This window comes from Mandrillus leucophaeus, unplaced genomic scaffold (genome assembly GCF_000951045.1).
Source record: "Mandrillus leucophaeus isolate KB7577 unplaced genomic scaffold, Mleu.le_1.0 Scaffold259, whole genome shotgun sequence".
Lineage (NCBI taxonomy): Eukaryota > Metazoa > Chordata > Mammalia > Primates > Cercopithecidae > Mandrillus > Mandrillus leucophaeus.
The window spans coordinates 3,795,060-3,812,605 of NW_012102687.1; the positions used below are offsets into that span (position 1 = coordinate 3,795,060).

At 35.3% G+C, this 17,546-nt stretch overlaps 1 protein-coding gene across 1 annotated transcript in view; it reads right to left on the bottom strand.

Moving 5' to 3' along the window:
* The window catches only part of MARCH1 (membrane-associated ring finger (C3HC4) 1, E3 ubiquitin protein ligase), a 594,955-nt gene that overhangs the window by 338,211 nt on the left and 239,198 nt on the right, over positions 1-17,546 (bottom strand). Inside the window, exon 2 of the mRNA XM_011983989.1 lies at positions 7,650-7,798. Within this exon, the coding sequence (XP_011839379.1) occupies positions 7,650-7,760 (111 nt within the window). The 5' untranslated portion in view covers positions 7,761-7,798. The remainder of the gene's footprint in view (positions 1-7,649; positions 7,799-17,546) is intronic.

The following is a 17,546-nucleotide window of genomic DNA, read 5'->3' on the forward strand; positions in this document are numbered from 1 at the left end:
TCTGTTGGAAATAAGGCAATAGGTTTACTGAGAAATTTAATATACTCAACCTCCTCTTTCTGTTTACCATTTATTTGGATTCCAACAGAGGCTATGTTTGCGGGGCAATTCTGGTCCGTTTGCTGTAGGTGGATGTATGATTTCCTTTAACCTTGTAATCGACTAAGAGTAGAAGATGGGCATAACTTGGAAGAGAGTCAGGAGGATGTCACTGGTAAATATTAACCGGTAAATTTGGTTTCTTTGTAAGGACAAATTTACGTTTCATTGTCATATGCACTGGAGAAACTGCAATATTCAAGATTCTTACTGAAGGCAGAATTTTAATATAACAGAATGTAATTTTATAATCATTTTAGTTTCTGAAACTTTTACATTGTATTTTGATCACAGAAACCATCTCGGACTTGTTTGATTTTTATGATTAGTTCTTCCATATTTTAAGGCATATGCCATTTCTAATAGGCAGAAAAGGTTTAATATACAAGATATTGTGCTTAATAGAGTTTTGTAAGAAAAACACAATCCCACTTTTGTTCAGTTCATGCGCTGTACTCAAGGAATATAATAAAAACTTAATAAAATGCGTGGAATGCATAAACAGCTTGAGCAGAGCACAAAGAACTGAGTGAAAGCCAGATCGTTTTCTGTACGATATCCAGAGAATGACAGTGTTTATTAAATAATAAAGAATGGGATTCTAGAAGAAAAAAAAATCTCAAGTCTAGGGGCTGCTTTCATCCTAGTATTGAAACACCCAAGTGGGCTGGTTTAGCTTAAAACAAAGGATAATTGAATGGCCTATAAGTAACAAGAACTAGAACAACAATAAGCTGATAATGATAAGATTACCCAATTAAAACATAAAATTCACTTACACACTTCTTAAAGTCAAAATAAAAGTATATAATTTTCATTCTTGATCTTTCATGAGTTTCATAGGTTTGAAACTTTCAACACATCTACTCTGAAAACAAAAGATTATGACAAAATTAAACTTGATTATTTTTAGCTGCTTGTTTTATTAATACTGAGGCTGTGTAAGAAGGTATTTGATTCAGTAGCTGAAAATTTGACTTGCAAAACATGTATTATCAGTAAATTTGTTTTATTTCTAGAGATTTTTTATGTTAAATTAGAAAAATCTCAGCATTTAAAATCTGACAGAACCCAAGCTCACCAATCCTCCCTTCTTACCTGCTACTACCTTTTTTCTTTATTTGACCTTTTCAAATTACAGTTTTTCTTTTTTCTTTTTTTTTTTTTTTTTGAGATGGAGTCTCGCTCTGTCACCCAGGCTGGAGTGCAGTGGTGAGATCTCGGCTTACTGCAACCTCTGCCTCCTGGGTTCAAGCGATTCAACTGCCTCAGTCTCCCAAGTAGCTGGGATTACAGGCAGCCGCCACCACGCCTGGCTAACTTTTTGTATTTTAATTAGAGACGAGGTTTTACCATGTTGGCCAGGCTACTCTTGAACTCCAGGCCTCAAGTGATCCTCCTGCCTCAGCCTCCCAAAGTGCTGGGACTACAGGCATGAGCCACTGCACCCGAGTTACAGTCTTTCCACTGGTGTTGTACAAACAACAGGATCAACTTCTCATAATGGGTGTTGTGTATAAATAACCTAAAAATTAGAAGATCTAAATTCTTATGATTTGGAGTGTATTGCCTAAACTTTTAACAGTCCTATTTCATTATCTGTTTGAATAATTAAATCTGCATTTTACCTGAGTACAATGGGTTATGGCTGTAATGAAACGATGGACATAAAGACTGCTTTGAAAAGTTTTATAAATATATGTCTGATTACAAGTCATTTTTCATTTTAATTTCATATATGTGTATTACATACTTCTCCTTGAGAGTTTCTTATCTAGTTTCTCTTCTTTAATTTTTTTCTAGAGCAAGAAGCATCTCATCCTGGAATATAATACACAGGTTAGAAAGTGTGCTCTGATCTGATGAATATATGTTTGAAAGTGGCAACTCACCTCTATCAGACACATAGAATGACACTTTGTTCTTTTTTTTTTTGTAACTACAGTCTATTTGGAGCCTCAAAAAATCATCATTGATTATAGGAGTGTAATTTTCTCTGGAGTCATTGCTGATCATCTAAAATGACACTTTTTTAATCTTCTTGTTTTGACTTCCATGGATTTTTCAACTGTAATCCTCATAAAATGTTTCACCTTCTTACTTCTGATTCTTATGATCTCCTTTGCTCTCATTTTAAATTTAATATTGAAACTCTGATTTGATTCAGTAAATTCCTTAAGGGTATAGTCGGTATAAGATGTTTTTGTTTTTAAAGAGTAAAATCATGTTACGCTAAATTTAAAAGAGAGAGGTTTCTCCCCTGGCTATCATACAAGATGAGGCCACATCCCACCCTTAGGTTACAATTGTGAGGATATGTGCTTAATAAGCATAATCTTCTAAACCCCTCAAGGTTATTATTCATTATGAAAGATTTTAAGCTCAATAAATATTTTCTGAATTTAAAATGCGGGTAGTATGAATTGCTCTACAGATTAAAAAAAGAAAAAAAAACTACTCTTTTCAATCAGGTCAGTTATAGAGAATTGTATGTGGAAAATGACTATGAGACTAGCTATAAGTCAGTCAATGCAGAGTAGAAAATAATCTAGTAGATATGCATAATCTTAGATTATAAAGGAAATATCCTATTTGTCTTTATGCCACAGTGCAATGAATTGTTATCTCATTTATAATCTTTGTGTTTAGCCAAATATGTACAATCCAAATAATGACTGTCTTCTTCCCCTTAACCTGAGAAAGGCGTGATAGAGTGGCCCTCTAGATTGAGACTGATTGGACTGTTGGAGTCCCATTTTCACAAGTTATTACCTAAGTTATCTTGGACGGTTTTAAAATTTCTCTATACCTCAGTTTCTTTATTTATAAAATGGGGGTAATTATCACACTTGCCATACCGAATTATAGTTAAGTATTAAAAATGAGATTATTTGTAAAACACTTAGAAAAGTTCTTGGAACATAATAATCAGCCACCATCATTATTATAGTCATCTTTAGATGGGGTATAATTTGTACTGGAAAGCCTCAACTGCTCTGGATGACAGCAAAATAGTAATAATAAAAGCATGGGTATATAAAATGGAAATGTAGGATAAGCAGGCTACTTACCAAAGAAGGAATGCATTTGTGATATAGGCTGGCTAAATGCTTTCAATTTCCCTATTCAGGTTATATAGGAAGACTGTATTTTTCATCATTCCTAAAGATCCATTAGTCTATGTCACTGGTTTCCCACCAAAGGTATCAGGGTAGAAGTGATACATATCACTTCCAAACCTAAACCATATATCTCCATGATTACCCACTCCCACTGTTTCTCTTCTCTGATAAATTCGAAAGCCATATTTATAATATAATAGCAGCAGGAGAACTCTGTATTTTTTTTGCTGGAGTGTCATATTATCTGTATCAGACTGACTGGTGAGCAAAAGCAAACCTTTGTCACGTTAAGTCTGAAATGTCTGAGTTTATTTATTAAAGCTCCTATCCTTAACTTTCTATACTGTTGCCTCTTGACCCTAAACCCATTTTTCTATATTCTACCTCAAGATCCTAAAGCTGGGAGACTTCAAACCAGATTTCTTCTTTGCCACTATGCTTTTGGTTGGGTTCTGCCAATGGTAGTCCTGAAGACAACTAGAAGTCAGGAGGAGAAAGGACTCATTCTTGTTTATTCTGTTTCCGTCAGTGTCACTCCAGCAATGCTTCTTTAGATCAGTAATGGATGTTGGGTCCAGTTTCTAAGTTTATTTTACACTTGCTGAACTATCCTTATTGCACCACCACCACCCCAAATGTATAAAAATAGAGAAGTGCATCCTCTTCAGGGATATGGGTCCTAGATCCACAGGATCCCACCTCTGAACTCCTGAGGTACCTGTATCTGGGGAGATGCACTCCTCCTCAGAGGACCAAGACATAGTTTTGAGGGGCTTGTCCTCTAGTCTTTCAGGTTCTAACAATTCCAGCCTCCTCCCTTTGTTGCTCTTCTGTATGAGGGGTTGTTATTTCTTCAGATATTAAACTTGTGAACCTTTTTGACATGTTAGCTTTCCAATACCAGATTAAATACTTCGCATATTATATTCTCTTTGTTAAAATTGCTGATTTTCTTCCTGTTTTCCTGACTGTACTCCAATTTTTATACTATTGAAATACAGAAATTTGAAGACAAAGCCACCATAGCACAATTCTAAAATATATAGTATCTCTTTAATGGTTGGGCAACGGGTAGAAAGAAAAGTGATTCAAAAGTAGCCTTCTAGTTGCATAATGTTTTGTCAAAACTCTTGGCAAAACTGCTGCTTGAATTAACTAGAGAGGCAGACAGTGAGTCTGCTGGGCTGGCAATACTCAAAAGAGATTGGAAAACAAAAGTTTAGTAGTGTATGTTGACTATTACTGGCTACATTTGGCGGGATATTACAAGAGAAACATGAGTGGCTAGTGTGAAGGCAGATACATAGAAAAACAGAATACAGAGGTTTCCAGGACTTATTGAGCAAAATGGCTGGTTTCTTCTAAAGCCCAAATGGTGGAACATGACATTGATGAAGGCATTGAACAACAAAGGCCCACTGAAAAGTTCCATTTGTGTAGCAGACTCAAGGCAAACCCTACTGAGATCTCAGGGTATTGTAGTAGTAAAATCCCATGATTCCGGAATACAACACTTAAATGTTTAAAACTTAAAATAACTCTAGGTCCCATTATCTTCCCCAAACAGGAAAAAAAATAAGGTAATATAGCTCTCAATAGGCACTTCAAATACAGTTAAACAGGACAATGGAAAAAGAGAAACATCTGAGAAGTCATAGCCAGAGGCTACAGGGAACTATGGACAAGGAGGATATCCCAGGGAAGTGTTCAGACCCTATTGCTGACCTCTAGATTGGGAGACTTTATAATGTCTTTCCAGCAGGATTGTGCCTGTGATTGACATGTGTACCTGATTCTTTCTTTATCTAAGTATCACAATTTATTGTGGTTTCCCTTTTCCTATGCTTCTCTTTTATATTAGGTGCATGGGAAGTGGACTGCAAAATGCAGGTAAATTGTTCATGGGTGATTCATTTTCATCATTTGATGAGGACAATGGCTAACCAGAGATCATGAATATGTGCTGAAATTAGTGACTGAAAGAATTTGAATTGTCACTCGTGAAGAGTAATCATCTCTTTTCAGGAGATAATGGAACATGACATGAATATCTGGTGACCAGTAAGATGGACTGTGGCAGAGATGGGTTATATGCCCATTAATTCCATCTCCTTTTTCTGGCCACATAGAAAGGCAGCCAGCCTCCCTCGCAGTTCTGTTGGGTCTGAAATGGAAGGATGTCCATGCATTCAAGGCTGCTCCATAATGGCCCATGCTCGATGTTCCACACAATCTCTTCCATTTCCCCTGTGATCATGTGTTTACAAAGGCAGCATCAAAAGATGGAAGGAGTCTGGATCTTTAAATCGTGACTTGGCAGTGAACCTCCAAGGAGAGCTGGCCAACACACATCAGCCCATAACACAAGGAAGAAACCTCTTATTTTATATGTTAAGAAACTGAGATTTGGGGGTTATATGTTAAAGTGTATAGAGGTTACCCCTGTAACACAGCATTAGATTTAATTACTGGATTTAATTCTATTGGTAACTTTATATTAAAATTATTTGAATGTGAAGAAAATGTTATCAAGAAATTGAGATTATGAGGTGTAGCAGAAAAAGCATTGTTTTGAGAAGTCCCATTCCTAGTAACCCTTTTATTATTTACTAGATAAGTGGCACTGGGAAAGTCAATTAATTTTCGTGGGCCTCAGTGCATATCTGTAAAATGAAGCTGTTATTAGGTTTATTATTAGGTTACCCAATTATAGGCAGAAAGCCAGTCCAAAAATTTGCTCACAGTTTTTATGGTTTTTGATCTATGATTCCACGAAATAGGAGGTACACACTAAAGCACAGGAGCAGTAATTTTTTCTTACTTAAAAATACTTGGTTATAGTACGGTACCTGACAAAGTACAGCTGTACGCATACCTATTACGTAATACAATGTTTTAGTAGTGTTAACTCATGCCTCAGAGTTTTATGCTCTCCAGATGTAACACATAAGTCATTTCAGAGTGAGACGAGACAATGCAGATGACAATTTCAAAAGGAAACCATTCCCTAAAACTTTGAATACCCAGTAGTTCTGCACACATCTCTCCATATCCTCAGCCCTCCCCTTACAATCTAAGGATGGGATTTAAGCAAGATCCTCACTTCTCTTTCTATGTTTTATCAAGTGAAAGTCTATTCCTTCAGATGGTTTCTCTTAATATCAACTCACTAAGGTTAATTCAAGGTCGTCATTTCTATGTGACTGCTAAGGTCTGAATACTTGTATCCTCCCAAAATTCATGTCAAAATCCTAACCCCCAAGGCGATGATATTAGGAGGTAGAGCCTTTGGGAGGTGATTAAGTCATGAGAGTGGGGCCCTCATAAACGGTATTAGTGTCATTATAGAAGAACCCTGAGGGAGCTCATTTGCCCCTTCCACCATGTAGGGACACAGTGAGGAGGCATCATCTACGAATCAGAAAAGCAGGCCCTCACCAGACACCAAAACAGCCAGCACCTTAATCTTGGACCCCAGACTTTAGAACCGTGAGAAATAAATTTCCGTTGTTCATAAGTTACCAGTTTATGGTATTTTGTAATAGCAGCCCAAACGTAGTAAGATAGTCAAATAATATAAATTGTAAAATAAAACAAAATAAACAGTAAAAAAAAAAATCTAAATGGTTCTGTGTTCATATTTAATTGTATGTTCAACTGCTAATAAATCAGGCTAATCAAAACACTTTCGTTCTTATAAAAAGGTAAAACAATAATTAAAATATATCTAATATTAGTTTAAAACCCGGAGACCGAATGGAATTTTCCTCCTTTAAATTAAAATGAAGAATGTTACAGCCAAATCTAAACAAAGACATTTAAAACTCGTTTTCCTAATGAATGCTTTGTCCTAATCCCTGGAAAATGATGGCTAGTTAAAGCTCAGCATTTAAACTTATCACAGCAAATAAAACATGAAGGACTACATTCTTGAATTGGTCTTCAGATTATTTTTGCAATTGTGTTAATTCACAATTTGTTGTGAAAATTATAATTTTTGATTTTATTATGGAGACATTTTTAGAAAAAATATAGAAAAATACAGAAAGTAGGATTCTGATTTTCTTTAAATCATCTTTAGATGACTGCGTACTTACTTTTCTTCAACTGATTTCATCATGCAGTATAGAATCCAAGAACATAAACTTTAATTTAAATATTTTAAGGTCACTAACATAATAAATGGATGATGTCCAAACTAATAAAAAGAAAAACAACTGTTTAATTGGAATTAAACTCTAATATTATATGTCACGAAGGTGTTTGTGTTAGTTTACTAACCAAATCTATATGAACATATTATATAATACAAATGCAAATACTGTTGTAAACAAGGATAACATTTAGTTATAAGGTCATCCTCCCCACATTTCTTTAGTATTCTATTTACATACAAGCCAATTTGAGGTAAAATAACTTTCCACTCACCAATGTGGAGGTTTGTGAGGTGTCAGCCAAATCCCCTGAGATCTCGGGTGTTCGCGTGTTGTTTGGAATTCTGTGAGGGTTACGGGCTATCGCTTCACACCAGCCCAGCATTTTCTCCTTCCTCTTATCCCTTTTCAAATTCTGAAATTCTGAAAATAATTTACATTCCCTGAAACAGGTCACTTATTTTAGCTGTGTTTTGGAAAATATATATAATCAAAATTAAATCAACAATATAACAAAACACTAATGGAGACTTTTTCTAAAACCAGGGGTTATAAGGAGGAAAAGAAGAATATGCTGATTATTAATAATATCCTAGAGTCACAGGAGAATAGAATGAGTATACATCTTTTCAAAGGACCTAACATCTTTTATATCTCTCTTTGTGGCACTAGTAGACAATGAGAATTCCTTGTGCCAGGTTCTAAGTGTTATTATCAGAGATCAGCTTATAACAGTAAGTTCTTACCTTGAGAAATAAGAACAGACCTGGTTCCTGATAATATCTACATATTTCAATGACATCTAAAATTTGGCATAACTTTTCAGCTAAATGTCCTACAGAAGCCAAATAAATCGAATACAGGCCAGTGATAAGTATTACTCATTCTGGCAGTGGCATGATTTTCTCTCTCATAAAGTTCTGCCATCTGAAAAAAATTATTGCAAGTATAATAAATTTAGCATATGACATCTATCACCAGTACAATCTATCCAAAGCAATAATTTAAAAAAATCCTTACTACGTCATGAGTAGAAATATTCCACAACTCTTTCTAGATTTCTAGAACTTCTTATTTGGGGGAATGTTTTGTCTCTGAAAAAGTCATATCAACAATGACTTCTAACATAATGGAGAAACATGGTTTCCCTTGTAAAGTTTTACAGCCTACTTTTCCACTCCACCACCCTCAGTAATTAGAAATAGTTTATTGCAGGTCTTTAGTTAAACGCATTACACTGTCAATTAAATATCAAAAATAATGTGCAGTAATTATTTTTCACAGCATCCAAAGCAATTAGCAATCTGGTCGTTTGTAACATTTCAGAGATTCGAAACTGCACATTTCAAAGCACTAAGAAAAGTAACATAAAGAACGGTGAGCTAACAGATTGATGAGTTATTATTCTAAATGACAAAATACTCAAGTTAATGCATCTGAACAATGTAAATAGGAAAGTGATAAAAAAGATCTTTTATTAAAAATGTCTAAGATACTCAACAGAATGGATTTCTTAATAAGACCAGCAATCTAATATGAGTGACTCATTCAATTGAGGTACAGAGAAATGATAAAGGGAACTTGGAAACAATTGTTTGAATGATGTTGAATTATTAGTGCTTGGCCTTTCAAACACATTGCTTCAGAGTTATGTAAAATTGTGATCTATTGAATACAAAATCTGCATACTTAATTTGCACTCTACAGAAAGTAAATATTTCCTCATTCCCAGTAACACTATCTTGGTTACTCATCAGCTTTTAATTGCATTTCTTGAAGTGTGCTAAGAGTAAATGAAAATGAGGATCTTTATTCAAAGGCAAGGAGTGAAAAGATACATAATGACCAAAACAGTTTAATCAAGTATAAACAAATGTTCTACTTCTAAATCATTTACCATTTTTTTTTCAATTTTAACTCTATAATTAAATATCACTTTAGTACTTATAATAAAATGCTAAATTCATTTATGAATGAAGAACATAATCGTGTGGCCCACAAAATTATGACACCATCAGTATCCATTCTGAGATGTGTTTGTAAAGGTAGCCAACTTCTTATTTCCCATTCAGATTCTTTTTGATGCTGTGGTGGTAGTAGCTTTGTCATTCCTTATTCAGTCAATATTAATCCATAAATATTTATGGAGCCCCTACTATATTTTAGGTACTGAAGCAGGAATAGTTGTCATAAGAAGAGGATAACTTTCATTTTTGATGTGATTTGGGTTCAGTGCAACGATCTATTCTAGAGAATTTTAAAGTCCAGGGACCACTGGGATCTTTCTGATCTCTAATTTTTAGATTTGTACGCTTACTTGCACAACTCTAAGGTGACTGCCTGCTCCCCCTCATCATGTCTTCCTTGAAGCTGGCCTGTGCAAATCATCTTTTTGAACTGTTTTGTTGGACAGCTGTCAACAAATCATCATGACAAAAGCTGTAAACTTTTGGCTACACCTGCTGAAGTATTATAACAAAATGCCAACTGCATTCTAGTTTTCTATTGCATATAACTGTCATTATCTTATTTTAGGATTATTAGCTAGGCTAAATAATTCAGAAAGTTAAAATACATACTTTTAATATAAATAATATGTTAATAATGATCATTAAATACTATCCATGGACAGCGTACAGACTATTTTAAGAAAGCAGACCAGAAACAAGATACATTGCTATGGACTGGAAAGTTTATAATTTAGTTTGAATTTACAGGAATGTTTATAAAGACAGTTAAGTGTGTGAAATGAGAGACAGCAATCTAACTACACAGCTTCACTTCAGTTTTTTATTATATTAATGTAGAATCTATGAAAACAATAAAAATGCCTGTGATCGTTGTATTTCTATATCTGGACATTCATTTCACGTCCAAGAGATAAATTTTGTTTAACGATTTACTTTAAATAATATGCATTTTCTGAGATGTCAGCTACGTTAGAATCACAGCATCATCTCCTGGAGAAGTCAATGTTTGAATAACCTCAAAAGGGGCTGGGCACCATGGTTCATGTCTGTAATCCCAGCACTTTGGGAGGCCGAGGTAGGTGGATCACTTGAGCTCAAGGGTTTGAGACTAGACTGGTCAACATGGTGAAACCCTGTGTCTACTAAAAATACAAAAAATTAGCCAGGCGTGGTGGCGTGTGTCTTCTGTAGTCTCAGTTAGTACTCAGGAGGCTGGGGCAGGAGAATTGCTTGAACCTGGGAGGTGGAGGTTGTAGTGAGCTGAGATGGCACCACTGACTCCAGCCTGGGTGACAGAACAGGACTCTGTCTCAATAAACAAACAAACAAACAAATAAACAAGTAGCCTCAAAAGAAGCAGCATGAGTATAGGTGTAAATCAGAAGGGAGAGAGAGAGAGAAACAAGGAGAGACCATTGTGTTACCCCTTAAATTCCTGTTGGTAAGGGAGTGTTACAATTGCCCAATAACAATATGTTCTTTTCTGTTATCACGAAACACTTAAAGTTTGGATCACATTTCAAAAATATTTTCTTTTTTGCATTACTGATGCTAAAATACAGATTCTAAAAATAGTTTAGGTGAGTTGAGAGAACTGAAGAATTGAAATGTTGATTGCTGAGCCTTGTAGACCAGCCTTCTTCCTACACAGGTCTGGAATACTCATCATATTTTTAGGTGTAAGAATGTGCTGTCAGTCAGAAGGGTAGGCAAATTATAAGCATTTATAATTAACCCCAAAGCACTTTAAAATGTAAGTATCATTAGTAATATATCAAAATAGGAAAGTGGTCATTAAGCACTCATGTTAATTGCTGTCTAGTCATTGAACCAAGCTAATACGAGATGCAGCAATGAGCAACTTATATAATGATCACAGGAAATTGAGATTTAACTAAGCTTAATTTTTAATATGCTACTTGAAGCAGATATTTAATTTAATAAATAGTAGCATAGTGCATTCTCTGTGAACTACATTGACAACAAATTAATATTAGGAAAAAATTCAAAGCAATTGGGTATATCTTATGGATAATAATTTACTTTTAATTCAGGAAACATCTAGTGAACATTTTCTTTGTGCCAGACACCGTGCTTGGAACCTTTGGTACAGAGAGAGAAAAGACCCAGAGCTTACAATTAGGAAGGGAAACAGAGAAGAAACCCAATTTTTATAAGACGGTGTGATAACAGCTATAATAGCAGTACACTGAGCACTATGAAAACGTTGAGAAAAGATATTTAACTTAGCATGAGATGCAGGGAATGGCTGATTTTGGAAGACTTTCCAAAGAAAGTAACAATTACAAGTAATTTACATGAAAGTTAAAATTGTTACTATTCTAAAGGCTTCTGTCACTACAAGCTGTTTTGCACAACTCCAGCGGGGGCATCATCCACATTGCAATCCATGTAAATGACACTGTACTCCAAGGAATGCTTTTCACATTAAACACCATGAGAATGGTACGCCTAGAATTGTGCAACCTGGCAGCCCTGCTGGACTGATTTCTCCAAGTGAAGCTTATTATACTCACTTTATTTTACCCCAAGGCTAATGTAATTTAATCTTAAACTCAGAGATTTGTTTGCCACAGGAAAATGCAGTTGCCTACCTCTATTTATCTCTCTGTCTCCTCAACTACTTCCTTCCTCAAATTTGCCCATTCCATATCGTATCTAGTTGTGCAGTTACGACTGAGCTAAATGCTCCCTCTCTTCACCACATGCATAGAACTGAGAAAGTGCCCACCTTCCCCATTCTCAAATTTGAGACTTGAGAATGGTCTTGTCTAAGAATGTTAAGGGCTTTTAAACGGAACATTTTAGAGATTTTGTGTATTTGTTTAGCTAATGTGTCATTAAGAAACATAAGTATCAACTATTAGCCCGTCACCTAAATAATAATAAAGTTCAATTTCCATTATGAAAGGAACAACTTGCAATTAAGAGAAGTGAAAATGTGTGAGCCTGTGTGTGTTCCAATAGTGACTCAGTATATATTGAGAAAACTCTAACATTCATGCCTGTCACTCACATTTGCTGCTGCTGTGGACCTCTGAGTAGATGTTTTCACGTGCTCAAACACAGTCCTCACACGTGAATTGTTCCTAACGACTTGGGGTGCCAATGAACACTAAGAACTTCTTCTCGGGTTGAATTCTGCAAGAACAGATTACTGTATATGATAAATTTATTGCTATGTAATGGAGATGTGTCCTGGAGGTCTTTTTAATTTCTGCGAGTAGGATGTTAAGTTTCTCAAATGGAGGGAGAGGTTCATAGTTGTATTCTAAGATGTGGAAGAGCAACTGAAATAGAATCCAATAAGTAATTGTTGATCATACAATGAATGAGAAGGTAAAGAGTTCTTTTCTGAATAATCATGACTTGTAGTGAAGGCTTAAATTCTTTGGTGCTTTTAGCTTAGACTATTTGAAATATATATTTAGTATAGAGAATTCTTTTAAAAAATTTTGTCTCTACCTTGCAATTACTTTTAAAACCACTAACCTTTCTATGAAGTCAGATAAGCTACCCTCACCTTGAAAGGTGGCATGATAGTGACTGAAGAAATGGCACAATACAAGGAAGTAAGGCTCTCATTCTCTCCTCTATTGAGGCAATGCAGAGAGAAAAGCTTTTTTTTTTTTTTTTTTTCTCAGGTTGAGTGCAATGCCACGATCTCAGCTCACTGCAACCTCTGCCTCCCAGGTTCAAGCGATTCTCCTGCCTCAGCCTCCCAAATTGCTGGGATTACAGGTGCCTGCCACCACACCCAGTTAATTTTTTGGATTTTTAGTAGAGATAAGGTTTTGCCATGTTGGCCAGGCTGGTCTTGAACTCCTAACCTCAGATGATCTACCTGCCTTGGCCTCCCAAAGTGCTGGGATTACAGGTGTAAGCCACCATGCCCTGCCAAGAAAAGCTTTTTTAAAAGACAGTACTGGTAGCAATATAAGCCATTGTCCTAGAGATCCTCAGGAACAGGAAGGAGAGGTTTCTAGGTAGGTAACTTTGGAGAAACTATAACAATAGTGACTCCTCCAATTCTAATTATACTAAGAGATGTAAGTGAACCCAAAAGAGAATAAAGCTCCCACATAAATAGTTACACCCAGAGAAGGGGCAGTTGGTATTCTTTAGTGATGACTGAAAACCTTCCTTATGGAATTGACTGTGTTAGTGTGGAACTCAGCACACAGCTTGGGCCAATCTTGTAGACATAAAAATAAAATGTAGAGACTTCCAGTTTAAGCTCTGACATGTAAAGAGTTTGGAAGTCATAACTCCCATTCTTTTAAAATGAGAAAGCTGCATAAAAACTGAAAATAATTTTTCTTAGACCTATTAGAGAATTGAAGTTGCAGAACAAACCACCACTCCCAAAATATGGAGAGAGGAAAATATAGAGAATTATGGTCGATTTCAGAATACATGGGGGGAAGTTGATGGAGCCCTAACCGGGTGGAAATTCTTAAGATGTATCTTCGATATATTATTGGAGACAGTGGGGATTAGGTTGAAAGTGAGAACTTCCGGGAGGTTGCATTATTAGTGGGGACTCTACACTTTCCTGGGTTTTACTGCTAGGCAACTTATCTATATTTCATGAGAATATCTGAGAAAGATACAATGGTGGCACTAGCAGGGGAAAAGGACAAGTAAACACCTTGAAATACCCCAAACGGTCTTATAAAAAAGGTTTATTCTCCAGGGGAAAATATCTTGCCGAGGTTTACTAACCCACCAGAATAAGGGTCATTTCATCCACTCCAGGCTTTTCTACTCTTTCTGCCCTGTCTATGGTGGGGAGGGAAGCTAAGAAACACTTGTGAAGGCCACAGCCCAGAAATACAGGCTCACTAAAAGACTTTGATTGAATCATAAAGTTACAGAACACTTCCCCTCTACTGTACCTTACCATGATACCAACAAGGCTTAAGGTAAAACAGCGATGTATAGCTTAAAGAACTGCAGGATGCATGCTCTTTGTGGAGGAGTACTTTGGGAGCCCAAAGGCAACAGGATAGACAAATACTAGGGCACTACAAGAATTCTATAGCTAGAGTAAATATTAAATACAGCCCAACTTCTAGCCGGAATAACACAGAAACTCCCATTACCTCAGTTTCTGTTGCCTGATGTATCATGTTTTGCTTTCTACAACGACAAAAAATTTCAAAGCATGCTAGAAAGCAGGCAAAAACAGTGAAAAGATATATTAAAAAAGCACTAGAACCAAATCAAATATGACACAGATAATAGCTCAAGGTATTTAAAATATATACGATTAATATGTTAAGGGCTATATTGGAAAAAGGAGACAACATCAGGAACAAATGGGGAATGTTAGCTGAGAGAAGGAAGCTCTAAGAAAGTATCCACAAATGGCTAGAAACCAAAACATTGTCACGATAATGAAGAATACCTTTGGTGGGCTCATCAGTAGTCTGGAAGTGCCCAAGAAAGGTGTCAATGATCTTGATGACAGAGAAACTTCAGAACTGAAATGCAAAGAAAAACAAAGAATGGAAAAAAGAAAACACAGAACATCCAAGAATTGTGGTATAATTTTTAAATTTGTAACATATGTATAACCAGAATACCAGAAGAAGAAAAAAGAGATAATAGAGCAAAAGAAATGTTTTAGGATACAAGGTTAATATAGAAAATCAACTGCTTTCCTGTATACCTTTCCTTATACCTATATACAATCAATGCACAATTAAAATTTGAAATAAATTAATACTTTTTAACAGCATCAAATATTTCTAGGTATAAATATAATTTTACAGGATTTATATAAAAAACTGTAAAACTGATTTAAAAAAATCAAAGAAAATCTAAATAATAGCAGAGACATACTGTTCATGGATGGGAAGACTCAACTTTGTTAACACATTAATTCTTCCCAACTTGAGCTGTATATTTCATGCAATCTGAATCAAAATCTGAGGAAGATATTTTATAGATAGTGATACACTTCTTCTAAAGTTTACGGAGAAAGGCAAAATAGCTACACTAGTCCACACAATACTGAAGAAAAACAAAGTTGGAGAACTCACACTACCCAGTTCCAAATTTACTATAAAGTTACAGTAATCAAGACAGTGTGGTATTGGAAAAAGAGTAAATATATAAGACAATAAAATGTAATAGAGATTTTAGAAATAGACTCATAAATAGAGTCAATTCATCTTTGACGAAGGACCAGAATCAATTCAAGAGAAAGACTAACCTTTTCAATCAATGATTCTGGAACAATTGGACATCCATGTGCAAAAAAAAGACTCTAGACACAGATCTTATACTTTTCACAAAAGTTAACTAAAAATGAATCATAAACTTAAATGTAAATGCAAAACTGTAAACCTCTACAAGGAAACAGAAAATGTGGGTGACCTTCGGTTTCGTAATGAGGTGGTAGATGCAACACTAAAATCATGATTCATGAAATAAAAAATGTTGATAAGTTGGAATTTATTACTATTATCAACATATACTTTATAAAAGACTCTTAAGAGAATTAAAAGACAAGCCACAGACTGGAAAAAATATTTGCAAAATGCATATTGAATAAAGGACTTGTATTCCAAACATAGAAAGAACTCTTAAAGCGCAACAATTAGAAAGTGAAGTACCCAATAAAAATAAGCAAATGATCTGAATAGACGTTTCAATAAAGAAGATGTACAGATGGATACCAAGCATACGAAAAGATGCTCAACATTATATGTCATTAAGGAATTGCAAATTAAAACAACAACGAGATGCCACTACATACCTATTAAAGTGGATAAAATGCAACAGACTGATAATACCAAATACTGACAAGGATGCCAAGCAACAGGTATTCTTTTCCATTGCTTGTGGGAATACAAAATAGTACAGCCATCTTAGAAGACAATTTGGTAACTTAAACGTAATCTTATCATACAATCCAGCAACTGCACTTATAGCTATTTGCCCAACTGATTTTTAAAATGTATGTCTCACAAAAACATGCACACATATGTTTATAGCAGTTTTATTCATAATCACCAAAAACTGGAAACAACAAACATGCTCTTCAATAGGTGAATGGATAACTAAATTGTGGTACATTCATACAATATCATATTATTCAGTAATTAAAGGAAATTACCTATCAAACCATTAAAAAGGCATGGATGAATATTAAATGCATATTGCTAAATTTAAAAAACCAAACTGAACAGGGCTACTTTCTGTATGATTCCAATTATATAGCATTCTAAAAAAGATAATGCTAGAGCAGCAGTAAAATGATTAGTGGAGGGCAGTGAGACTACTTAGTATGATGCTTTAGTGGTGGATATGTTACCCTATGCATTTGTGAAAATCTTATAGAACCTCACAGCACAAAGTGTAAACCTTAATGTATGAAAATTAAAACATATCACTTCGGAGTTCAGGGATCCCAGGATGGAAAGCAGGCTGTGAAAAATACAATCTACATATATTACAAATTATAGAACCGTCTCACTGAAGATGGTGAGGAAAAATGTGCTGACTTAAGCTAAGTACCTTTAGAAAGGAGTGCAGTCTGAAAGGTTAAAAGCAAAATACATTGTACATAAGCACTGTGCTCTAGTTCATAACATGGTCCCCTGTGGAGGTATGACTTAGCAACACTGACAGTGCTATAAATGCATATGAGAACTGAACAATTAGATAGAGGTTTGGCAGATAGTAGATGACCAGGTTTTTGATTGTTGGGGTGGGAATTTGCAGATAAGCAAGTGGAAAAGTATATGCCATGTAATAATGGGTCGGAGTTGGAGACATTAATATGAACTCATGTTTAGTTTAATATGGATAAATGTGATTACATAATATGTGTACACACTTAGGTTAGTATACATTCATATATCTTACTACTCTGTCACTTGACAGGTCCTGGAAACAATGATACCCTAGTGGCAACAAATATGCCGAGTGCCCCGATTTTGGTTTTTAATGTTATTCTCCAGTAAAAGGAACCAGGGTTGCTTTAATAAATGGCTGATTCTGGGGCTAGGGTAGGAAAAACAAGAGATGAGCCTGGAGAAACTTGCAGCGCTGGAAAGTAAGGAAATGCTTAAAAACAAGACAAAACAAGACACAAACCAAACACAATTTGGGAATGTATTAAAGAGACACAGTAGCCAAACAAAATAGCTCCACAATGACCAAAGCTG